Genomic DNA, 26738 nt, shown 5'->3' on the forward strand with positions numbered 1-26738 from the left:
GACTGAAGGTTTGGGTTCACCCTGCAATGTCCAGTTCAGTCAGAAATTCAGTTCACAGCTCGGTCCTGCAAGCAACTCAAGTGGCATAACTAAGCACACTGCAACATGCTGTGCCACAGGAGGCTTCTCATAAACCAGCAACAGCCAAGAAAGCATTTCACATAGATACATTCTAGTTGAAGGAACTAAAGCTCCTAAGATGTGGTCCACGATATCCTTGCAGGAGAATGGAAAGCTGCTGTGAGATCAAGAAAAGGATTTTATATCAGCTCAGCTGGCTTCAAGGTTCTCTTTGATTTTTTTAAGAAGGAACAGCTTTTGAACTACTTGCAGACAACCTGCAAAGGAGTCTGCATACATCAACACATCCAGACATCCAGTTTTAACACAGAAATAAGCAGACTTCTGAGCACAACCACCAATATAGCAAGCTGTGGACCACCAGCTGTGTTGCCTTGTGGATAACTGGCTAGCTGAAAAGGGTCACATAGACATAGTCCAGCTGGCTGGACAAAAATGCACATCGCTCTCAGCTTATCTGAAGTAAAGCAAAAATACACTGTCTTTGGCTGTTCTTGTTACACAATAACAGGAAGATTTCGGTGGGAAAAGAATGTTGCAGGTGGGAACAGATAACTACAGAAGAGAAACTAGGGGCGGGCTTGATATTCAGGCAACTAACCAGTAATGAGCTTAACTTTTGTAATATGTATGAGCTAATTATAACAAGGCATAAAAGGTGACTGTAAGGGACAATAAACGAAGTCTGCTGATCACTCATATTGAGTGACTCCGTCTTCCCTCCGTCGCAACATTGCCTCTTTAATACTACTTACATCAATTAATACAATTGCCAGTAGCTGACCCATTAAAAAAATAAAAATGCCTTTGTTTCAACTAAGAGGTTGAGGAAAACTTAAAATTCAATTTATGCTATTACCCAGGGAACTACAGAAAGTTAAGCAGTGGAGTATGAAAACAGGTACTGTCTTAACTCATCATTTTTGCTCCTAGGAAGTCTAAGTTGGCTATGGCCTTTTCTACTTGCTTCTTAGAAAGGCATCAACCAGACACATGATTTTTCACCAGCACGGTTTCTGAAATCCAAGCAGGCACCAAATTACACATGGAGAAAATCCTTCAGCCAGTACATGGGATCTGCACTAGGAATTCACTGCAGTAAAACAACGTTTGCCTAGTCTCAAAAGATTTGCCAGTATATTTGAAGGCTTTGACATGATCCACAGCCGTTCAGCAGTCTTTTCCTTTAGCATAGCCAGGAGAACCTAGGTGAAAAGGGTATTAAAAAAAATATATATATCTGTAAGCCCAGCAGTTAGAAACCCTATCCGTATTTGATCCCCACCTTCTTGCCAAAGAATAACTACAAGATAGCAGGAAAGAATCACTGTGATTACAATCATTTACCAAAGCTGTTCAGTAAAGGCCACAAGCCAGAGCAGTGTTTTCCATGCTCATACAGGACATAGCTGAAGACTAGTAATTGTCAAAGAACTATTTGTTTGACTTCTGTGTATAAAAAAAGCTGTCTTCCACTGACCCACTGTTAAGGTTAGATCTTGTCCTTTTATATCCACCACTGAATGAAAAGTTTCACTCCAGCTGATATCCCTTGTCCAGCCCTGTCTTTTCGTATCACTGCCTAAGGTCATTTTTAGTATCCCAATGCGAGCCATCATCTCAGCACACACAGCACTGACTTGCTAGTTAATGTTATCTCTAGCCATGCTTGAACAATCTCTTGATAACATAACAGGGATGTTTTCCTTTTTTTAAAGAAAAGCCGTATCAACAATGAAACAAAGCAGAGAAGAGTTAAACACAAAAGCAACATTAAATGGAAGATAAGAGAACCCTGAAAGTGAACTCTGCAATTACACAAAAGCTTAGAATTCCAACTTTCCCACTCATCTCTGAAGGAACATGGAGAACAAAGTTTGTTGGCTATTTTTCAATCTTATGATCTTTCTGAAAACTTCAAGGAAACAGTATGCTAACACAATACTACACAACTGCTGCTTTCAGATATCCAGGATGCAGCATCTCAAATTTATGAAAAGACTGTGTTAGGTTTTCTGTGGGGAAGAGCTAGATTCTGCCTCGAAGTCCCATGATTTCCATGCTATCTTTTAATCCTGTTTGCCAACTGCCTGCTCCAGGGGTTTTTCTCTTACAAAGTTCAAGACTCAGCTGGGCTCTGGTTTCTCTGCCTGTGAGTGACAACATCCCTCTCAAGACTTCTACCAAGGAAACAGATTTTTGGGTTCTAATAAAAAAGCTTTTAAGCAGATTGCTCATACCTCAGGAACCAGCTCCTCAACTGCCTGCCAGTTTCAGTTCTGAAAAGCTCCCGGGCAAAGGATCTGTTCAGTCGGCCCATTAACCACTCAATCATTTGAGTGGAAGTCAGCAAGGGTTTATAATCCTCTGCAAGACTTACAACTTGGAGTTTGTAGGTGTTTTTAAGTTAGCACCACCTGATGTTCATTTATACAGAGAATGCTGTACTTGGGATTCCCTTAATGAGACCACTAGGCTCCTAACTTTCTTTTTTTACGAGGCACATGCTGCTTCTTATACCCCTTTGCCACTGAAGTATAGGAAGAGGGCAAGCCTTCAAATAGTACAGCATTAATTCATGACCAAACTGCTGCCCAAACCCTTCCTGTGCATAGCCATTCCCTCACTATGCAAGTCAAAACAGGCTGCACAGATGCTTTCCCATTGATACAATCAGTGCTGCTACCAACTAGACTAGAAGGTGCAATGGATTGAATACACACAAGAATAAAAGCTATCTGTCCGACAGCCTTGGCATTTCTTGCTGAATACTGCAAAGAATTCACAAAACAAAACTCAGAGACCTGTCCCAGGCTGTTTGCTGCAGGGTTACCTTTCCTAAGCCCAGTTATGCGCTCATTACCCATTTGCACACACATACAGTGATGTATTAACTATGAACATGCAATAGTTTTGCTAATTAGCTCAATCAGAAAAGACTAAACATATTCAACTTCCTTAATATGAGCCAATTTAAAGACAGTACTTTATCCCTTAAGGGTAAGACTGCCTGCCATTTTCATTTAATATTGAGTCTGAAATTCATACACAATCTTCTGAAGAAAAACGAGTTTCCGAGGTAACGCAAGAGGTGGTTCTTATATAGGTCGGTTTAAGAACATACATACACCAACAAGCACTTACAAGAACTCTTTCCTCTTTTAGAAAACCACATACATCTGTCTTTGTTTGGTCTACACCAGCATATGAAATGGGTTCCAACCCTAAAGCAAAAACCAGACCACATTAAAGCAACTCAACTAATCATCCCACAAATTTCAATACACTTATAGCAAAGATTATTAAAAACACTCATGTTCTCTTCCACTATCTGCTCTCTCAAGCCCGTTTATTCATCTGCACTTCCCATTAAGAAATCACAATTAATACTTTTGGAAGTGCTTAAGTCTTCAGCTTTAGTTTACAGACAGCCTCCCAATATACAAAGCCCTGGTGAACCAGAACTCTACAAACTAAGTGCCTCCAGTTGTTTTGATTATATGCAGAAGATTTAAAATATAGAGAGAGAGCAGGGTTTTTTAAAAAACAATCTGCAAGCAGTTTGAGGTCTCCTGGGTATTGATCAAGAACTTAATAGAGTAATTACCCAGGGTTCATTAAAACATGCTTCCATTAGCCTTCCTAGATATCTAATCTGAATTCATTTACACAGCCATGTGCCACAGGTGCAAAATTTTAACCCCCTTAAGACCAGTTTCCCATAATATGGATATCTTTTCCCATCAAGGCTTCGCTAAGTCCTTGCCCTATTTCTATTGCATGGAACAGAAATATTTTCTCCTCCTGACTTTAGTATCAAGCTCCTCCAAAGAGTCTTGACTTGCACCTTCAGCCACCAAGGTTCTACCTGGATGAGCTGACACTGTCCAGGTCTCTCCAGGGATAAGCGTATCTGGAGCAGGGACCGCTGAAACACGAAGCCTCTCCTAAGCACTGCCACGTGCAGCCAAACACTCTGAAACCAGCTCCTGTTTTCCCTGTACAAGAACTGCTGTGTGTTTTGTTCAGCCACCCTGGCCACAGGAGCAGCAGCCTTTAGCAGTGATGCAGACAACTGTTAGAAGCAAATTAAAGGGAATAACAAGTTTCTGTGAGTCAAATCAGTGTTCACATCATCAGTTGCCTAGACTTCCAGCTATTACACCTATCGCTGCGATTTACGTTAACATGTAGCACAGAATATGCAGTGCATAGTCACAAGATCATGCCACTGTTGTACCTCCTTATGTATGGATGTTCATGCTAACACGCTCCTTTTTTGAGCATCTTTCTCTATGCCATCAGCGCTGAGATTCTTAACCAGAGTGCTGAGCACCCGAAGCAGACCTACCCAGCCAGCAAGCCATTCCACTCCAGCCTCTCCCAAAAACTCTACCCAGAAATATCACAAAGCATGACAGAATAAAGCACGACATGGGATTTTCAGAAAATGCTCTCTGTTGAAGTACTCTGTACAAAACCAGCATAAAAAGTGGGACAAGAGCTAGATATCAGGGGTTGGCTGAGGCAAAACCTCCAGGGAACGCTGACCTTACAAACAAGGCTTTGTAAAAGCACAAAAAACCTCCAGGAAAAGTTCATTAGAACCTTTCAATCATTTTCCCCTGACACACAATAAATAAAATGCCTGGTTCAGAAAGGAAAAGCCTAAAATATAATTAGCCCGTACTATTACTGCCATTATTGAATGCCTTGGTGTGCAGCGTTAGAGGACAAACTAAATTTTCTATCAGTTGAAATGCATACTATCCAGTCAGCCCCCAAACCAGCCAAATACATCCCGGTGACAACCCTTTCTTCAAAAAAAGGGCATTAAAACAGAGAAAAGCTCTGTAACCAAACAGCTTGAAAACAAATGAGGCAAAGCCAATTGCAGTAGTATCTTAGGGTGCAAGAGCTGCATCTAGTACTTGAAAACTACACTGCACACATGCTGTGCTGTCCAGAGCAATCCCTCCTGGGAGAAGAGCTGACCACCTTGCCCAGAAACTGCTATGTCAGAACATTCCTGAATGAGTGACCAGACAGACCAACTTTCTCCATAAACAGCAGACCGTTGATAAAGAAATCCAAGCTAAAGCTGTTTCCCCTTATGGGAACAGGGAAAGTCCAAATCCTCACACAGCAATTTAGCTGTAACTCTTAACACATCTCTAGCATACATTCCCCACCTGCTGCACACCTCACTAGTTGGTCAGATTGGGCCAACATGCTCCTTTCATGCCATTCCACAGACAGAGCCACCGCCACTCCACTCCTATCTGCTAGAGGATTTTGCCCCAGATTTACAGCATAAACTATTTGAAACAGCCACTAAAGTCACCACGCAGGATGTGGATACCTCAACACCAAGTAAACTGTCAGTCTAAACAAAATAAACTGGAGAGTCCTTTTTTTTAAAAAAAAAAAAAAAGGGAAATATCAGATCACTTGTAATTTCTTAAACAGCTAAGAAAAACCAAAAATCTCATCTTGGGTTCACTAAAACATTTCATAAAAATTCAAATGCCTTCTAAAAAATTAGGCCCCGATCACATCGGTAACAAGTACTCAATGACAGCGACATCCAAGTTAAAGACATGCATCATTTTAGTTCTGCACTCAGTTTATTTAAGCTTCAAGCCCGACATGCCAAGATTTAAAACTATTAATCTTAAATATAAAATTAAGTCCCACACACCCTACCAAGACACCAAACTGATCACAAAGCAAGCCTGAGGGCTGGAAGTGTAGTCCCCCTGCTCCCTTCATCCTAAATGTTTTGTATTATGTTACATCTTGTTATTCAAATACAAGTGTGACTGATGGGCCTCCCCCTCAGCTCCACCAGCAGCTCTCCAGGGAGCAAGGGTTATTTTGATAACTTTTATCTGTTGTTTTCCTCAATGAGCTATTTCTTCTCAACAGCGAGCAGAGTTTCACTGATAAAACTACCAACTGCATCCCCAGTCTTAGAGCCAAGGGTAAGACAGAGTGCTGCAATATTCCCAAAGTCAGGAGCAGTATTCATCACGCATACCACAGGCTCTTGCATTCAGAAGCACATCCACAGATTGCTGCAGATTACATGCGACTTCATGAACACATGAGAAACTTTCTAGACTATGTGTCTTGCTAAATATGAGGACAAGCTGCCTGTGGCCCTTCCCTCCTCCACAGCCACTCCCAGGGTCTCTGTTGCATTAAAAGGAGCTCCAGTTTTCCTGAAGGATGAACGCCTAGGGCAGTCAAATCCCAAATATTTACCAGGTAAATGAATATCAAGTCTAAGAACAAATAAGCTCTTTGGGACAGTAATATCCTACACCACATCACACTTCTCTCTGATAACAGCCTCATGCATACCGATACAGAAATAGCATATTGCTGGTCTCATAGTCCTAGAACTCCTTTTGGACTAAAAGTTGCAGATTTGCTCCAGAAGAAGGATGAAGCAACATTTCAATGCCACACAATGTTTTGAAGGCTCTGAGAGGCCACAGGAAAAAGAACCACTTCCATATTTTTCACAAAGCACTTCCCATGGATTAGAGCTAACAATAGTAAGAAAGGATGTGAAACACCAAGTAACTCAGATCTATACCCAGTGCACTGTTACCTTTTGATACAACAAGTATTGCCAGTAGATGTTATGTGTGTTCATTTGGGGGTGAGGCTGTTAGTTTTTTGGTGCTGGGTTTTGTTTTTTTTTAAGGAAGAACAAACATAGCTACATCTCATCCAGGTGAGAGACTGATTTAAAAAAAACCAAACACATAATTTGCCCACCATTAAGAGATGCTGCTCATTCCCAACATTATACAGGCAAAGCTCAACTGTTATGGAACAGTTAACACTGAAAAGAAAAAAAAAAAAAAACAACACCTACCACAAAACAAACCCTCACCTCCATTCACAGCACCGAGACAGACTTGCTGTTTTGCCCACGCTTTCAGCCTGTATGCTATTCTACTGTTGCCAAGTACTGTAACTGAGGAAACCAAAGCAGAGTTATTTTAAACAGCAGCTCCCAAAGTGACACAGGATCATAACACAGGTTCTCATCCAGGTCCAGCCCAAGATGTCATCAACCTCAGATACCTGTCAGTTTTACAGGACCTCTATCAGATTTACAGTACCTTTTTCAGCTTGGACAGCCAGACCCAGGAAAAAACAAATGTGAAAAACCTAGAAAAACAAAAAACAGACAAGGCTGCAAATTAAGAGCATATCCATGGGAGTAACTACAGGAATGGCAACTGATGTGGAATAAGTTCTTCTCTCCCTTGGCCCAGGGCCACAGTAGTCCTCAGAACGAGATGCAAGATGTGCTTTAGTAAGGTGGCCACTAAGAGCTACTGCTACCTGGAACAGCAGGACAGAAAGGATTTCTATCCTTTCCAAGTCACTGTTGTTCTGGAAGATTTATCTGATCACTTACCTCTTCCAGGGAAAGGCAGCAACTTTCTGCTGCTACCATATCCAATCAAAAACATAGCAACTTCAAAATAAATATTTCCATGGTCAAAATCCCTGCAATATGCCATGTAATCCAAGATTGTAACCGAAACCTATTACTTGCTTCTCTATGAAATCAATCATTCTTTTCAGCTACTGTATTCACTGTCATTAGGCCAATTCTGTGAATTTATCAGTATCATGGAATATTACAATCTATTTCTAGGAAAATAGGGACTTTCAACACAAGAACAAACTACAACAGTTCCTGTACCTTGCCCTCGAAAGACTGAATTAACATGATTTGGCTAGCATAGCTTTGGTTTGACATTTGAATAATAAGGGATATGAGAAATTCCATGTTAAAAACAGACCACCAATAAGAGTGTCCACCTTGACTATTCATGATGGCTACAAGCCCAGGTGCCTAACGCAAGCACTGCTCTAGCATACCATGAGAAGTAAGAGCCCCATCTGTTTGGAAACAAGGGCAAAAAGCACTGCCCGCCCGAGACTGGATCCTCAGCTTCTGCACATCAGCTTCTAGAAGCGGAGAGGAGAATAACCCTGACACTGTTGTCCTTCATTTCCAGGTAGCTTCATGACTGGGAAGGTAGCTGCACTGGTTTAATTCTCCATCTTCCCCAATCTCTTCCTACGAAGATGCTCATCTACTGACAACCCACGCGGCTCACCCACATGCATGGTTTCAGATTCACGAGTGTACACAGAAGGAAGCTCACTGCTGAAGTCCTGGATTCAGGTTTGAAATAGTGCTACCAAGGGATAGCACCCAAATGGATGAACTTATTACAGAGGGCAAAACAAAACAGTGAGCTCCATAAATATGGCAGCAAACAGCACTGTACTCAAACTGCCCAAATTTTACTCACATGCACTCTTTTGACAGCTCTGAGGCATTAGTTTAGATACCTTTCAAAGATGACCTCGATTCATTTTATTGTAATGCTACAAAAAGTGTGCAACGTACAAACAAAGAACTTAAAAGACGACCACGCCAAACCCCAAAAGGGCTGTTCAGAAGTACTTCCAGCAACATGGTTCCCAAGGTAGCAAGCTGTAGTATCAGCCAGTCTGATACCAGTTTATTTTAATGGTTCCTGAGAACAAAAGTTCAATTCGGAAAGACTCTTCTGGCCCAATTTAAGAACAGAACAATCAAGGTATATGAAATAACACTCTGCCTTAAAACTTGAGACAAAGTTTCAAAGAAATACAGGGGTTCTCCAGCCTTTTTACGTTTAACAGTCAATAAGCTACTCTGCTACCTTCACAGAGGGACTTTTATTTTTTTTTTAAGCCAAACCTTTGATCTCCTAAACAGGATCTCAATACCAAAGTAGTGATCCCATTAAGTAATGCAGAAATTATTACAGTCAGAGATCAAACTCCATCTCCCAACAGACAAAAGATCACTTTAAGATGGCAACAATACGCTGCCATGTTATTTGAAGCTATTCACGATGTACAACTCTGAACCACAGGAAGGTTTTTGCCCATTTCCATTTGCCCAAAGCCACTTTGGCCAACACACTGGCTAACACAGCTGTGGTGGGCAACCAACCAGCAGATAAAGTGACTGGAGCACTGATTCTCACATCCTCTTTTAGTTACACAACAAAGACATCCAAGTTCAATACTCCTCCCAGCTGCACTCCACACCACGCAGCCTACCTGAGTTCTCCAGTATTCTTAGAAAGTTTCTAGGAAATGCCTTTTGCAAGTACTCTAAGTTTAACATACTGTGAATGCTAGTGAGTAAAATAGACATTAGAAAACAACATTTATTAAATAATCTCTGAGGGCATCACAAAGTTATGATAGATTTCACTGGAAAGTCTCGAGGGAGGATAGTATTTGGGGAAATTACTTTGGGAAGTATTGACATACAAAGAAAGGAATTTAAATTCCATTAGCACTCTCCCTAGCAGAACAAGTTTAGACTATGGTTTTATACAACAGGCCTCTGGAAGAGTTCACAAATGCCTGGAGGAAGAGGAGGGGAGAGAAGCAAAAAACCCTGTAGTTTGCGGCTTGTAAGCTTTTCCCCTTTGTGCAGGTCTTACCTGTGAGGTGCTCACAAAAAGGAAGCCAACACGGCCTCAGAGCATGGGAAAGGGGTTTAATGTGGACAAGCTCAAGCCACGCTGCTGAGTACCTGAGCTAGAACAAATTCTGCATTACTCCAGGAAAGTCTACCCTATAAACTGCTATTATTTCTGTAGTCAGAGACAAGTATTATAAGTGATGGTTCACTGTGTGTTCTGTGCCTGCTAAAGCACAGGTAAAAGGTCATGGAGCAAAAATATGAAACACAGTAAAGTTCTGTTTGTGTTCAGTAAGTGCAGAATCACATTCCCCCTACAACTAGTATTTTGCACATATACATTTAATTAAGACTTAGCAATAACATTAGAATGAGTACACACCTTTAGAGCTGTGAATCAGTTGAGGGAAAAGTATGTTCCCTAGTACCTACCAACAGCTTCCCAGGTGCTGCTGTTACCATTGGGATTGCTAGAGACAGAACACGCATTCGCCACGGGAGTCCCATTCCAATACTCAGTTTAAAAAAAAACAACTCAGGGAAGGCTTACACTATGAACTAGTGTTTCATTTTTTTCTTTATTGGCTTTAAAAAATAACTGTGCTTCATAGGACTGATCAGAAACAAAATAAGTGATGATGGCTGCTGATCACTGCCTGGAAGCCTTCAGTTAAAAAAGCAAGCAGAGTTACACATTCACAGGATCTTTGACTCCTGCTGCAGATGGTGACTCAAACAGCTCTGTGTTTTCCAGAGCGACTGCTGTTAAGTATTTTCTAACCTGTACTTCCCTCTAGCAAGCACTGACCTGTTATCCTGCTGAATCCTTGCCTAAGAAGCAGACAGCTGGAGAAAGTTCACCTCACTGTTTTAAGCAGAAAAAAATAGATCATTAAGTTTGCCATAAGAAATCTCGCACTGAAACCACTTTACAGCATACAGAGTTTCTCCAGTTCCATGCTGACTAAAAAGATTTTCCTGTATGTTGTTCTACACTACTCATTAAGAATGCAGTTCCGGTTGCCAACAATAACACACAACTCAAAGACTTTTCCACACTTCTTTAATAATGCTAGCTGCAACGTATGTACACTACTGAAAAGCAGGCTAAACCTTTGGTCTGAAGACTGGCAGCAAGAAAGACTACATTAGCATACTCATTGCTTCCACAGAGTCAACTCTATAGACTCCAGTAAGATAAGAGAGATGTCATCATGAATTTGAATAGCTGTGTCACAGTAGAGACCCTGCATCTCCTGCCTCAAATACTGAAGCACCAAAAATACAGTGCTCGCAGCATCAGTTCAAAAGTAACAACCAAAAAAAGCAGCAGGGTCAACATAATGTCACATGTTAATAGCTATGTAAAACACTTGCCAAAAAAAGTTCATGGTCAACAGTTCTCTGGACCTGCATTTACTCAGGACTTGTATCAATGGAGATCAGATTTTGACTTGTCTGTCTAAATTCTAATATAAGAGGATCACATTAATATTGATTTGTTTAAATCTTCATGAACACGGCTAAAGAATTGCAGTCTCTTAATTTACAACATGAATTGTTCACAGCTACAGTGTTGCAGTGATTTTACTTGGAAGTGGTTAGTTTTTCTGATTTTATGACATGTAGATAGGCCACAGAGAAACTATCAAAAAAAATAATAAGAAAAAAACAATTTCATAATGAAAGAGCTTACTGTAAGCTTCTTCCAGATTGTATTTCAACTCAGCTGAGAAGAGTATAACAAAAGTTGACTCAGCTCAAATCAAGCCTGCACTGTTACAGAAAGTCTACACGCCACACAGGTTTGGATATTTTATTTTTTTTAATTCTATCAAAACTTTTTGTAGGGCAATTACTTCAGCACTTAGAAGAATGCATGCTCTGCTGCGTTTGTTTTGCAGTTCACTTGGTGGAAAGTATTCTACCCTGCAGTAACAGGACAGTCTAGAAAGTCTCAATTAGCAAACTACTGAGCATGATAAAGGTTAGTGAGCCTCCTATTAAGAGATCTAGAGAGCCAATGTGCCACCAGAATAAGCTAGGCATTATTTTTTAAACAAAAGACAGCACACTTGCCCGAATGGTTTTGCATAGCAGGGCTGTAATAGCTATTTGTTATTAACCTACCCTGTTACATGTAAGTAATTAATTATATCATCATAACTAGCTGCGTTCTCTAGAAGAGGCTCAAAACTCCTGAGAACCAAGTAAGCAAACTACAAGAAGTTTTTTTACAGAAGAACTTCTACCACTAACTGCAAAACAGTAAAATACTTCAGACATTTAGAGAAACCATGAATACTTATTACATTAAGCGCTGTTTTTTTGTCACTTCAGCAGTTCTTATGCATTGTTTCAGGCAAAGATGCAAATAATAACAAATGGAGCAAATAAGCATTCCTGTCCTGCATGATTAATGTTCATTTATTCCTATGTTGCTACCTGGCAAAAGAGATATTAGAAGCATACCATTAGCCTTAAACCACAGCACTGACAATAATAAAGACATCAAATGTACAGTCTGAGTTGAGGCAAAATCTTTAGACATTACAACCAAGTAATGCACCAACACAAACACATGAAATCTAAGCTCACAAAGCTGTAAGAGCTACAAGATACACTTATCCAAAGGGAAAAAAATAATCAACTCCGGTGCTACAACCCCAAAAAGACAGTGTGGGGAAAACAGACACCCCTCTAACTAGTAGAAGGAAATTCCTCAGCTCAGAGCTGCAGACTTTCAGACACCAGTGTGCCAGGACACCCATTTTATGAATGCCACCTCTGGTCAGGCATAGAACAGTACAGGTTTTCATCTACTGCCTTGATGAAGACAGGCCGCAATTATGCTATAAGCTGGTACCTAAGAAAGGAAGAACCTCTGCTCCTCACCTAACACACTTCTATGATACTGATAAACTGGACATCCAGACAATGAAAGTATCCCATGACGACAAAAAAACCATCAGCTAATAGAACTGAAATTTTTTTAGTGCCATAGCAACGAACTTCACAGACTTTAGAACTACAGTAGTGAGAAGATGCAAAAAATTATTCTGAAGCAAGATTTAAAACAGAAAGGCGACTACCTAGACCTTTTATTCATCCAATTCTTCCTAATAATAAACCCCAAAGATAACTGCAAAGGTTTTCAAAAGCAAGAGCATGTTTTCCAAAGACCACAACAAACGAAGTCCACTGAGGAAGTGGTGCTTGCATGCAGAAAAGCTACACTGTAAAGAACATCTAGACATTATCTCTATACTAGAAAATAAAGACAGCACATAATTTGCCTAGAATAATCTCTCGTCAAATCATTCCATTCCAACTGTGACAACCCAAAGCAGCACCTGAGCTAGAGAGCCCTCCCTTCCTCCAGTACGAGGGAGGAGAGGATGCAAGCGTGGGAAAACACAACCTAGCTGTGCCTGTCTCTACTGTCACAACAGACTGAGTCTGTGCTTTTCAATACATTCAGCTATTTGGCTCAGGAAATCACCTCCCCATAACCAGACCTCTGCATAACGCAGCTTACTCAGTTCATCCTGAGCCAAGCTCAGACTGTACAGCCTACGTCAAACTTCACTTCTCTCCCCTTGCATTTCCGTTCCTTTTCTCCTCGGCATTCAGAGCTGCAGCAGGCCAGCAGTGCCAGCTCACTAGAGGAAGCAGACTTATAAGATAATCCCTTTTATTAAGCCAGGCATCCCAGGCCAAACTGATGCATAACCAGCTACTGCAAGCATCAGCCTGCCAAAACCAGCACAAAACTATAAAAAAAAAAAACAACACAACCAAACCCAACCCCCCCAAAACACCCCCGCAAAAATAACTCTCAGGTAAGAAATGCAACAACTGTTACGATTGCTAGGAATAGGGAGAACTCAGAACCTGTGCTTAATGCTCTGTTCACAAGACATTAAGTCCAGGATCTAGCAGGAGGGAGACCATCCTACCCTCTAAGTAAGCTCACATGTGGCTCTAGTAAGATGAAAGAGGTACTTTTAAATACTGTTACAACCTGAGATTCAGCCAAAGGCTGATGCCAACACAAATCGGACTTTTAAAGTATATTTAGAAATTTACTTTAAGACTTAGCTACAAAAGCCAGGAGGAAATTGAGCTTACCCTATCTGAACACAAGGAAAAACAATAACTTCAGAAGAAAAATATGGCTATTCTCAGTTAAGAAACCAAGCCTCAGGAGAAAAAGCTTCAGAAAGTGTTCCAGCCTTGTCTCCACCATTTTCTTTTGCTGCTGCTCATATGGGTTTTTTTCAGAACTTAATTATCTAAATCCCTTCCTCCTAGATCCAACCATTCCCTTCCATTGACTTTGATAGATTTATCTTCCATTTTATGAATTTTAGAAGCAGGAGGGACCAGTCTCGACCATTCCAATTAATATGCATCTGCCACAAACCACTGTAAATTCTCCATTAAATTCAGTTTGAGACACGAGTGATATCTGGAAACTTCTAAAACAAATGCACAGGCTTCAACTTAGACAGCATCCAGTTACACCCCAATAAAGTCAATCGCTTAAAATTGCAACACATTTTTACTTTGTTAGCTCAACTTCAACTATGGGTAAGAATTTTTTTTTTTCTTTAAATTTCTGTGCCCTGTTCAGGTGGCTTTGAATCATCACCAGGTCAATATCCCTTAGAAAAAAGGGAGAAAGTAAGCAAAGCCCTTGGCAAAGCTTAAGGTACATTTCCCAGGTTTCTGATCATTGCCTTTGAAAAAAACATCTCTTTGTGTGTCGATATCTGAACCAGATGATAATGCTGTAGGCACTGTAAGAGCATCACCGGAATACTAACTGCCTACTCCCTTGCAATAGTAATGATCAGAGAACCAGAACAGCTTCCATCCCACAGCTATGTATTTACCACCCTGAGAAACGGGCAGTTCCCACTCAAACCAGTTTACCTGAAAGCCAGGGAGAATGTCTGGAGGTTTTGTGAGATAAAAAACAAACTACATGTACGGAAGGAGATATCCAGCTCAGTGAACAGTTTTTCACTATTTGCATTTCCTAAAAACTAGCCCACCCCTGTGCTATGTTTAATCCACAGCCCTCAATTACAGCTCTGGACAGGTAAACAGTCATTTGCTGCCACAGCCCAGACATCTCTAAAAAGGTACTTTAAATGACAGCTTGTGTGCATGGGAAAGCTGTGAGAGACGGAAATAACATGAGTACATGCTTAAATATGAGACAATGTTGCATTTTGAGTCAAAACAAACCCCTCACCCTTCACCTCAATAAATTACAGAAATAAAATTTAACTGAGCTACTGTGACAGACCACACATCCATTTCAATGCAACCAAAAAGCTTCAAGGAAGCCTTCACATTTGCAATCCGTTTACCAAGAAAGCAGAATAACTGCAGAACAAGCACAGAGACTGAGCACACCTGAGTTTTCCTACAACTATAGTATTACCAAAAGAGATGAAGACTCCAAGCATGTGCTACCATCCAGTTTCTCTTTTCCATCTATAATTTTAAACTGAGGTAATTTCACTGGCACTATTTTATCAGACCACTTAAGGAGCTCAGGTGCATATGCAGTGAGGAATAAAACATTTATACAGAAGAAACAGGCTAGTTGCCAACCCATCAAATGGGACACACTTCCTAGTCTGTAAGTCACATCAAACGAATTTTCTAGCTGTTTACACCAACTATGTATCTGAAGTAACACAAAAAATACTATTCTTACAATAAAGAGCTGTAAGATTAACTTGTTTTGTTCTTAACCCAACCCTCAACGTTAAGAGTGCCTTATTTTGTCCAAAAAGCAGAGCCTTCAGGCTCAGTTATACCATCGCTGCCATAAAGGTGCTACCAAAGAAACAGCCATTCAGAAAGAAGAAAGTAGCAGGAAGCCAGAACACTGACCTCTAATCCTGACTTAACCACGATCATTTCATCTTAGAACAGTTATTTGGCCTATAATGCGTTAGTGTGATATAGATGGGTTCAATGCTTTAAATATTACATAATCTTCACAAGTGCAACGCAAGTAAAGCTCAACAATTACGACACCAAGTCAATTCACTGATTAATCACATCTAAGGCATGTTTTAACAGGAACATTATGCTCCGCTAATAAGCTAGATAAAAGAGCTACATTGGTTAAGATATTTTCATACCTGCTAATGCTTCCTACCTCAAACTCAACAACTTAGTCATGCTCTAAATGCAAATCATCATTAATCATGCAAAAATTTTTACCTAGCAAATATATTAATATTTCATGTGTTTATACTATAATCACCATGTAAATTAGTTTAATAGGCAGCCCATAAAAAAGGGTTTAAAGGCTGCAGTCTATGTTGAGTGCAATACAAGCTCTGAAGCTTCTCTAGAAACAAGGCTAGCAACCAGAACAGTTTCAGAAAAAGCACTTTAAAACACGTTTTTTAAAAACAGAAGTATACACCACTCCATTCTACTCTGTATCTTGGCATAAAGTTATTTGGATAACAATTAAAACACTGATGACAAAATTTAGGTGACTCAGAACAGTAATGTATCCAGTGTACAAATAATTTTAACCAGAAGGAAATTAGTTCATTTGGAAAATGCACCAAAACACATGTTTGATTCTATTTTCTGATTATAGTCAAAGATGTTCAAGCTGACTAGCTCTGACCACTACCTCCTCCAATTTGGGAAGGACGCTTCTTTTCTACTACAAAAGGAAAGCGGAAGAGCATGACTGTGTCCCTTGATTTCTATCTTTCAAACAGTTGAACAACCTGAAATACAGAAGATTTCTGCACCTGCAAAAGCAGACTCTGCACTACAACTCAGCATTTCATTGACTTGGTGGAAATTCAGTGGTATTTGTTATCAGTTGGGGAGGTCCAATTCGCTTAAAGAATTCTGAAAATACACAATGCTTAAATATCTGTCTTGATAATACTTTGAACTGACAGTCTACACATAACCTCTCAAAACCAAAACTTAAAAAAAATATGATTTGAGGTTGTGGGTTGTTTTGAGTTCCCACCTCCTTCACTGTTTTCTTTTGTTTCAAACTATTCTTTACTGAATGTTTGTGTTAAATTGCTTCTTTCAACATTCACCCTACAAGCTAGGTTCCTGAATCAGTCACAGGCTCAGCACTCCTGTTTCTTTAGATTCAGAACTACCCAGCAAAAGCAAGAGAGGACTGACTTTAAAGATATCAATACGAACAGAAATAATGTAATGGCATTCTCACTGGCTAACAAAACAAGCACATCTTTTCTCTAGGGACTCAAAAGGAAGGTTTCAAGTAGTTGCTTCCCCTGATTATTCAAATTCAAGTCTCCTAGCTTTACCATATCACACTAAGAAGAAAAATCAAGAGATAATCTTAACAGGAATGCTCCCAGTTCCAAAGTGAAAGTTTCTCTCCTTTAGAGGAGCATTTCTTATGAGAAAAGTAGATCATCTTAAACACCTATGGAAAAAAGGCTGCTTCTGCAGCCTAACTGCATCTAAAAATCTTAACTGCTACTTGCAATGAAGCAGTGCCCAAATACCATCCTCTCTGATGTTATCACACACACAGAAACTCCCCCAAACCTTCCATTTACTATAGCCTGACTTTTTAAAATGGACTTGTATGACTTAGACTACTTCTCTACCCATTTTAAAATGTAATTGTCACTTTTCTGGTATTGTCCAAACAAGCTGTGAGATGCTCTGGAGTCAAAATTAAAAGTTGTATCAGCAACAGTAACAGCTAGTATGTCACTGCTTTCCTCTGCTGCCACCTCCAATGCAAAGGAAACATCTGAGACATCTGACCCTGCTTTCCATCACCCCGTGTGACACCCAATGTTTACAACACAGGATTTTTACACAGCATCTAAAGATTAAGAATTGAACAGTAGTGATATGCAGAAGTCAGTTATTTTAATTAATTTCTCAGAGCAGCACTCCAGGAAGTCATTTTTACATCAGGATACAGCCCATCACATCTGCGTTATGGCAGAACTGTTGAGTCTGAGACCAGCTGACAGTGCTCTTTACAGGCTGGCACCTTAGGAGAGAAAACTCAATCCAAAACAACCCTGAGATGTCCTATCGATGCCCGGGATGTCACCCCAGTAAAAGATTCATCTTCAGCACTGGATATCAGACAGCATTACAGCTAGACAAGACTAACAGCCAGCAAACTACTGACATCGAGGCAGGCTTTGAAAGGGTAAAAGGAAAACCACAAGCAAGACATAACATGCAAAAGATAGTGGAGCTCTCATGAGAGATGCAGAACCAACATGAGCTTGTACTTGCTGAAAATGAAGCACGATGCAAAGTGTCCCCTCATCTTTGGCTTCTCCCTGCACACCCCTCTACTTACCCCGCTCTGTGTTTAATTGGGTAACATGACAGAACTATTCCAGCAGAAAGCCGATACAAACTAGACGATAAAAAGGCCCACCTCGCTAAAATGGCAGAAAACCAGTAAGAACTGGAACTGTGAAAAGAGAAGGGAGGGGCCACACAACTGGAAAGAAAGGAACAAGAGCTTGCCTTTTTGGCAGGCTGATAGTTTGTGAACCACCGCCTATAAGCACAGCTTCCGAGACCCCCTCGGAGAGGGTTTCTCCCTAACTGGGGGTCCAAAAGGTCCCAGACAGGCTGAAGAAACCAAGGGCCAAGTTATTCACACAGCAAGTATCAGAGCATATCAGAGCACTTCATAACTGCAATAGATGTTGCATCAGGACTCTTAATTTAAAACATCTAACATGAGCGTCTTACTAAACTATCTGCCCAAAATTAAGACGTAAAGTTAGATTAAAACCTAAATAATTTTTGTATTTTAAGCCAGGAAGTAATCACTGACACTTATTGGTTCAAGACTCCCCTGGATGAGAGTAACCATTAAGTCACTGCCATCTGCTGTCTCTGCACTAATGGATGAGAAACGAGCACAGTTTTTTCCTGACTGCATTTCCACTTGATAAAACACCATTAAAACTGACCCAGCCTGACATTCCTGAACTTCGTAGCAGAGAAGCCAAGAACTAAACAGACTTCAACGCCAAAACAGCTCACCAAAGACACTTCCCCCAAAGGCTTCTTCAAAGTGAGCAAAAGCTACGAAGGAATGAATGAAAAGATGGGGCTAGAAAAGACTGGGGTGGCAACTCAGGATGTTTTCTTGAGCTAGGCTGAAACCACTCATGACAAATTATTTGGGAACGACACAGGTTGCCCAGCCAACCTCCCCGCATAAACTAAGCCAGGTCTAAGAACCGTACATCTAATTTCATACATGCACAAGCAAGCACTGGAAACACAGCGTCTCTGCCGCCGAGCTCTAACGCGAGGGTGGGAATCCGAACCCCGAAAAAAAATAAATTTCCTCAGGTCTCAGCTGCTACCAGCAAGGCGACTCTCCTCCGCGCTGCGCGGGCGGGACCTCCCCAGCCCTCGGAAAGGAGCAGCCCTGCGAGGCACCAAAGGCAGAAGCGAGCCGCCCCTCGCCGCGCTCCCCCACCAGGAGCCGCTGGCAGCGCCGAGCCCCGCGGGCGAACCGAGAGGAGCCGGCAGGAGAGCGGCCCCCTCCCGGCGCCCCTGCCCCAAGCCCCGCAGGCGGCTCCCCGGCCCGGCCCCCTCACACGAAGCTCTGCAGCGCGGGAAGTGCGGCCGGCGGCGGCCTGCACACAACCCCCGCTCTTTACAACCAAAATCCTGAGGTAAACAACGAGCCGCGGGCCAGGCTGGCTCAGCCTGGAGCGACGGCGGGGCCGGGGGGCGCAGGCGGCGCGGAGCCCCGCTCTTTGTTCGCCGCCACGGTAGGCCCGGCCCGGCCCGGCGCGGCGCCCGGCCCTCACCTCACGGACGTCCTGCAGACACTCGAGGACGGCGAGGTTGTTGGCCCAGCTGTGCTTTGAGCAGAGCCGCACCACGTCCTCCCGGCACACCGCCTCCTCCGACAGCTTCCACCCGCTGCCCGAGCCGCCGCCGCGGGGACCTCGCGGGCCCGCCGCGCCCGGCCCCGCCGCCTGCCCCGGTAAGGGCAGGCCACCTGCAACGGCGGGAGCGGCGGGAGGAGGGCCGCCCGCCGCCGGCCGCACCGCCAGCGCCAGAAGCAAGAGGAACGCCGGGCCCGGGCAGCGGCTCCGGACACGTCCGCACGGCGCCATCTTGGATCCGCCACCTCCGGCGCGACCGCCCGCCCACCTAGCGGCACGCACGCCGTATGCAAATCAGCGCGCCGGTGACGTCATGCGCCGCGCCCCCTCCCGAGACCACGCCTCTTTCGGACCATGGGGCGTGGTTTACTCTGGCTCCGCCCCCCGTGGCTCCGCCTCGGCCGCGTCCCCTCAGCAGGGTGAGGCGCCATCACAGCCCCCTGGCCCCGCCGCCATTAGAGCCCCCGGCGGCCATCTCGGCCCCGCGGTGGCCCCCGCTGCCCGGCAGCCACGCAGGACGGCACTTGCCATGCTGGCGGCAGGGGACGCGAGGAGCCGCGCCCAGGCCACGCTTACACCTCAGGGAGGGCAGCCTGGCCTGTGCCTGCCGTGGCAGGTGTCCGGAAGTTTGGGGTTTTACCCTACATCTCTCAGTTCCCACACGTCAAACGGAGCTCGCAGTGCCGTCCGCCTCGGACGGGTGTTGGGGAGGGTGGTTAGAAACCTGGGGAGCTCTTGGCTGCCCCAGTGATGGAGGACGTAGCAAAGGCCCTGAGGAAACGGTGCTCAGAGGAGGGTTGGACTGTGTGCAGTAAAGAAACCTTGGGGCCCCGTGTGGAACAGTGAAGAAAAAGTAGTGAATAGCTGCTCAAAAAAAGAAAAAACTTGAATAAAATACTGGAAAAAGACCACAAAATACTGAATTGCCAGCTAGCCAGGGTGCTCATGGGTAAGGGCTCACACTGGCAGACCAGGACGGGATCATGCAGTTGAGGGTTGCATTGGCCCGGAGGTGGGCAGCAAAGCCACCGGCACAGATGAGCTTCGTGCATGGATGCACCCGCGGCCCCTCCTGCAGCACGATGCCCAGGTTGGCAGCAGGGAACAGGATAAATCCCACTGCCCACCAGTGTGGCCCAGCCAATCACATTTTGGGGGTGCCACAAGATTGAGAGTTCGGCACCTCTCCCACCCTTTCAGTGCAGGGCCCTCTGTTTCAGGGCTGGGTGTTGGCCTGTCACTTTCCATCATGGCTCCGGGGCTTTCTGCACGGGGATGGAGACAGAGGCACTCCTGTAAAAGTGATCTTGTCCCCAGAGCGGGATCTACGATGGCTGATCACATTGTTGGTGGGATGTACGAGCTCCTCCTGGGGCAGTAAGGGGAAGTCAGATGCCGAATTTGGTGATGGATCATCTAAAAGTGGTGCCTGCAACCACGCAGCCTCTGTCAGAGCAGTAGTAATGGCACAGCCCCCTCCACCCCTGCAGCCAGACCTCTGAGTTCCACAGTAAAAAAAATATCTGTCCAAGTGTTGGGTCAGTAGCAGCAGTGGGACACAAGTCTGCCACCAGCTCAGCAACAACAGCTTTTTGGGTGCCTTCCCAGTCTCCCAGCAGCAGGATCCCAGCAGGCCAGCTCTCAGCATCCTCCCTGGATGGATTTGCCCCAAAATCTCAGCTTTGCTTCCAGCAGCAGGTGGAAACAGGGGACGGGGAGAATCCCATCTCAGTTTCTCTGCCTGGTTGATTCCAGGAGCAGTTTTCCCAGCACAAGTCGGCATCAGTCCAAGGTCAGAAGATTTTGCCTGGATGCCAAGGCATTCCATGGGTCTGCCCTGGCTCGGTGAGCTGTGGTGAAGCAGAGCTCCCTTCCTGCCCCAGGCTGCCTCATCCTGCCTGGGCAAAGAGTCCTGCTGGGGATGCCACCTACCATCTTACCCACACCAGGAGCTACCAGAGCACTGTGAGCAAGCTGGAGCCCACCACAGCCACCAGTCTGCAGCCCCCTCATTCAGGTGGAGATGAGGGCAGGAGAGGGCCTCCTCTCTCTCAGCTGGCAAAGCCCCCGCGCTTCTTGCTATTGAGTGTCATGCTGGGACACAGCGCTCAGGAAAGTGGCTTTGTGCTGGCACCCCGGGGCTGCGCAGCTGGGAACACTTAAAAACAAAAAGCAGCAAAATCCAGCCTGTGCTTGGCAGCCCATTTGGCTTAGTGGAAATTATTTGAAGAGCTAGCCCAGTGCAAGAGCTGGCTCTGCTCCTCTATCCATCGCAGGACAAGGACAGAGGGAAGCATTGGGGCTGGGTTATGGCTCTCTTCTCCTTCCTACACCCTTGGGAGCTCTCCGGAGACTTTGTTTTTTGATGAGCAGCCCACATCCTTCTGCCAAGCATCCTGCACTCAAGGGAAACCTCCTCCCAGACTTGGATTTTACCATCCTGCGTAATCCACCATTAAATAAGCATTAAAAAAAAAAAGCCCTATGCTGACCATGTCCACACAGCCAGTTAAACAAGAGGTATTTGTTTTGCACAGAGCGACATCACTGCCGGTGCAATAACCCCAGCAGTTCATTGCAACTGCAGCCCCTCTCCCTTGGCACAGGCTCAGTGGAAATGCCCTTATTACCACATTTTAAGCATTTTACCAGCAAGGCTCTCAGACTCTGGGTGCTGCATTAAGTGCTTGCCATCGTCTGCTTTTGTAGCGGGTAGCACATTTAAGTCTCACCGCTTCAAGCAATAAAATGCATTTATATAACCCTGAGCTGTGCAGGGCGAGGCTGCTGGGACGCCTCTCGCTCCTTCCCAGCAGTGTCCTCAGCCTCCAGCTCACTGCTTAGGGGAGAAGGAAAGCTCTTCCTCACTCCATGCAGAGGAGCTGCTCCAATTTTTAATTGGATACAGAGCACTCACTCTTATGTGGTCATGGGCATCGCTCCGAATCTCACCGCAGCCTCCACACAGCGCACTGAGGCCCTCTCCCTTGCATGCAGACTGGCTCAGCTGCCTCCCTCCAGTGCTGTGTGTCCCCCAAAACTTCAGCACCACCTTTCCCAACTGATGGTCACCTGCACTAACAAAAGCTCTTGCAGAGAACCTAGTCAAGTGCTTCGTTACTGCTTCAATTCAGTGCTTTTCCCCAACGGTCAAGGCAGAAACACCAGCTTGGTATTTTATTTGCATGACGCACACTGGTTTAGCCCCACTGTGTTCTAGCTTTTCTCGCAGGTCAGAGTCCTGCAGCACTGTTGTTCATCCATGTTAGAAAATAACCAGAGGGCCATGGCAGTATTTAGCTTCTGAGGAAGCTGTGGACATGCAGGAGACAATACTGCAGCTGCAACCTCGTGAGTGTCAAGAGCAAGGGGAACTTTTTGCCTCTTACACACAGCTCCTCCAGTCCGACGTGACATTTGTGTTTTGCACCAAAGAGCAAAGCTGTTCATACATCCTTGCTTCACAGAGCATCAGAAACCCCAGGTCATTACTGCAGAGCCTATTGCTCCCCCCCCTATTTATGCAGCTCCGTGTTGCAATTGGCACCTACATAAGGGAAAAAAAAAAAAAAAAAAGGGCAATTTTCCAACCCTCCAACCTGTCACAATTCTTTCCCAATCCTGCTTCTGCCTTCCTGGGCACTCAGTGCTACTCCCAGCTTGATGCCATCAGAAGCACAGGGGGTGGCTTATTCCCCTGTCCGCAACCTCTGCCGCTAGTGGAAACACCAAATTGGACTTGATGTGAGACTAAACCCCCTGGACCCTCAAATTAATTATGCTTCATGGGGTGGGATAATCACTAAAATTAGATTGAGGTGGTTTTTTTCTAGACCAGCACCGGCTGGACAGGGCCTGTTACCTGCTAGGTTTGTCCCGAGGATTAGGTAAGTAGGGCATAGTTCCCCAAACTCGTCTACTTTTTTTGCTACTTAGAGGCACTATTTTGAAAGAGATGGAATAAAAGCAACATCCCACATGTCCTTCATGCTGTCAAGATGTCACTATGGCTCCAAGATTTTATCAGTGAATTTTCCTGTACTGAAGCATCCGTTTCCTACGGGCACCCAGCCCACAGCACCCAGGGCTCTGTAACGCCAGGGCACCAGCAGCTCTGGCTGCCATCCCAGCACAGCCCATCTTTTTTAGCAAAGTAATGCGAGCACCAGGTGTTTCTGCCATCTCAGCACCATCTCTAAATATTGTTAACAATCTCGAAAGCAAATAAAGGATAAATATTGTTATCTTAAGTCAGGAGGCTGTTTACACCAATATGCTTGACTTTGCAGGCTAAGAGTCCTCGCAGGGGATGACAGCAGCTCGGCAGAGGGGCAGTCCTGCTGCCAAGGCACCGTAACCCCCCCTGCTTGATTTCACACACAGTTCTGCACAGATTAGGGATGCAACTAGACTCAGTGGTGTCTGAGCACTCAGCTAATTCACATTGTAGATGGGAAAAACCTTTACTGAACATTTGCTAACAGAAAGTCAAAAGTGGCATCCCAGCAGGAGAGACTGTGCCTTCCTTGGCAGTGAAATCTGTTCTTTCACATTTACTAGTTCTGGCATTCATTGCAAATCAAATCCAACAGAAAAATAGTTTTTGCTTGCTTGTTCCTGTTGCCCTCCTCTCCTCTTCCTCCTCCCTGAACTCCTTTTCCTCATACTCTCTCCTTCATAAACCAGCAGAAAGCCAGGTCTGTTAAGGAATTCACTGCCTTGGTAGAAAATCTGCTCATCTACTTTATGCAGCAAATGTTGCCACATCTCCTTGCAAACTGAAAAGGAGAACTGCATGAAACCCCCCTGGGATGCTCTGGCTACCTCAAGCAGTTTAGTCTGAACCTTGCTGCAGTGCCTGGTTTAAATCCAATTTAGTTCAGGACACGTAAAATAGCCACTTTTCCGCTCTCCAGGAATCGGCAGGCACAGCCAGAGCCAAGCGAAGCGCTGGCAAGTCCTGCCTTGTGTGCACACACACCAAGCTGTGCTCACTTCTTTAGGGCTACCTTTCATCACCTGCAACATTTTTAAGCATGTTTTTTGAAACCTCACCCGAGTCACTAAAAAGTCATGGCCAAGACGCAAGGGTAGGTGCTACAGCAGCGAAGGCCCCATGGCGCTGAGGCTGGGTGCAGGCAGAGGGCTGGCTGCCTCGACCCTCCCCTGGCCACGCTTTTGGTCGCTCTGCAGATCACCACCACCTAATACCAGATCACTCCTGTTTGAGGCACACACGGAAATCCCTTCTCGGGAAAGCACGGCTCCCCCTTCCCTGACACCACACCTCCGGCTGGATTGTGTTCAGTGCCAACGTGGCCCCTGGGTTTCCTGCCAAGCCGCCACCACAGCCAGCTCTGGCCAACGCTGCGCTGTCCCCAGGTCTGGTTTTACAAGACTTAAAATTAAGAAAAGTGCTGTCCCGCAAAAGCCCAGAGGGAAATATTACAAAATGCCCGTGCATAGTTCGGAGCAAGGCCCCATCTGCAGGAGGCCCAGCGCTGCCTGGCTTTACCTATCACCTCACATCAGATTTACTACAGGAATTGCCAAGGGGCCGCCCTGCTCCGTGATAACAAAATCTTCCCAGAGACAGAGGCAGAAATAGCCACACTGTGGCTCATTGCCTAAAACACCAATGAAACAGCTCAGCCTCTAACAGCAGCTGCCCTGTATAGTGCAGAGACACCAATTTTTTTTCTTCCTTCCATCCTGGAATCTGCCCCCTTGACTCCAGACAGATGAGCAAATATTTAATTAACACATTTGACCTTTTATCAGCCCTCAATGCCAATGGCTTTCTGCACACAATTTAGGTGCTCTTTCCTGGAGCTTGCTGCAAAGCTGGGACTAGGACCATGTTACAAGGATCTTCAAATCTCAAATCTTTGAAAAATTACCTTAAATTCTGGATTTGAAAACTGAGAGAACATGAACACATCATCTTTTATATTTTAATAGCATTTAAGTTTGTACCTCTTACTCCTGTAGGGCAGTATAAAGTAGAAAACAAGTGCTACCTAGAAAAATCAAAAAGCTGAGCGTCCTTTTAATTCCTTTTCCTGTGTATGTTTAAAATTTTCCAAGTTTCTTGTGGGAAGAAGGGGTTGAAGTTGACTGAGCTAAATGATGCCTCAAAGTGGCTGAGAACAAGCAGCTCATTGCACCAAGCCAGCAGAGAGCAGCCTGCTCCTCCTGGTTTTAGCTGGCTTTACTGGAGACCTTCTCACAGTGTTATTCTTCCTACTAACCTTTTGTTCCTGATCATTGTTGAAATGCCAGAGTCTCACACGAGTGAGTTTATTTCCAGTTCAAAGGATGTTCCAGGTGCACGGCCTGACTTCGCTCAACCCTTTTCTTCCCCCTCACCTGCTCAGAGCAGTGTGGTTCAGCAAGGACTCATCATTCACCAAAAGCCACCACTACTTCAGTCCGAAGCTCAGTGTCACTTGGAAGCAATACAAAGAACAAGAAACCCTACCTGCACACGGGGTTACCTGGTTATGTTCACAGGATATGCAGTATATATTGACACTTTTTGAAGTATAGCAGCACCAGTTATATTTGATAACTATAAACACTTTATTTTTACAGTATATAAAAATACAGGAACAAGATATTATACATAAAAATATAAAGTTAAAAATAAGATTGAGAAGATCTCTGCTTAAGAGGGAAGACAAACAGGATCATACTGTGCAAGCCCCAGACTTCAGAAAATAAAATTATTCTGGCAGTTTAAGTGGTGGCATACTCAATCCAAACAGGACAGATGCTGCTTACCACTGCCAGAGACGTGCCAAGGGATACACTTCCAGCACAGGGGACTCTCCTCTTGCAGCTTCCAACATCCTTGCAAGTTAAGTTTCATTTTATGTTTAAGGAAAGTAAAGTACTCTTTCATGATCCCCTCAGCATATTTATGCTAAGGAAGCCAAGAGCCCACCTGTCCAGCACACGAGCTGCGATCCCACCTGAGGGGCTCAGAGTCACATAACCCAGTGAGTCTGCAGCACACTTCTGCACAAATACAACTGGAAGCTGGCTGTGACTGGCTGGGGAGCTAGCAACTATGACTAAAGGGACACAAAACAAGGTCAGTGAAAGCAAGCTCATGAAATCCCTGAATTTTCACAGGTTCCTCAAAGAAAAAAAAAAAAAAAAAAAGCAGCCAGTATTGTTTTCCAAGGTACTGG

The 26738-nt window shown here is 44.2% G+C and overlaps 1 protein-coding gene across 1 annotated transcript in view; it reads right to left on the reverse strand.

The window, feature by feature from the left end:
• GLG1 (golgi glycoprotein 1) overlaps positions 1 to 19809 on the reverse strand; it is an 86933-nt gene extending 67124 nt beyond the window's left edge. Inside the window, exon 1 of the mRNA XM_055726540.1 lies at positions 19462 to 19809. Coding sequence (XP_055582515.1) covers positions 19462 to 19773 — 312 coding nt within the window. The 5' untranslated portion in view covers positions 19774 to 19809. The remainder of the gene's footprint in view (positions 1 to 19461) is intronic.
• Between the last annotated feature and the right edge of the window lie 6929 nt (positions 19810 to 26738).

Source organism: Falco cherrug, chromosome 14, assembly GCF_023634085.1.
Source record: "Falco cherrug isolate bFalChe1 chromosome 14, bFalChe1.pri, whole genome shotgun sequence".
NCBI lineage: Eukaryota > Metazoa > Chordata > Aves > Falconiformes > Falconidae > Falco > Falco cherrug.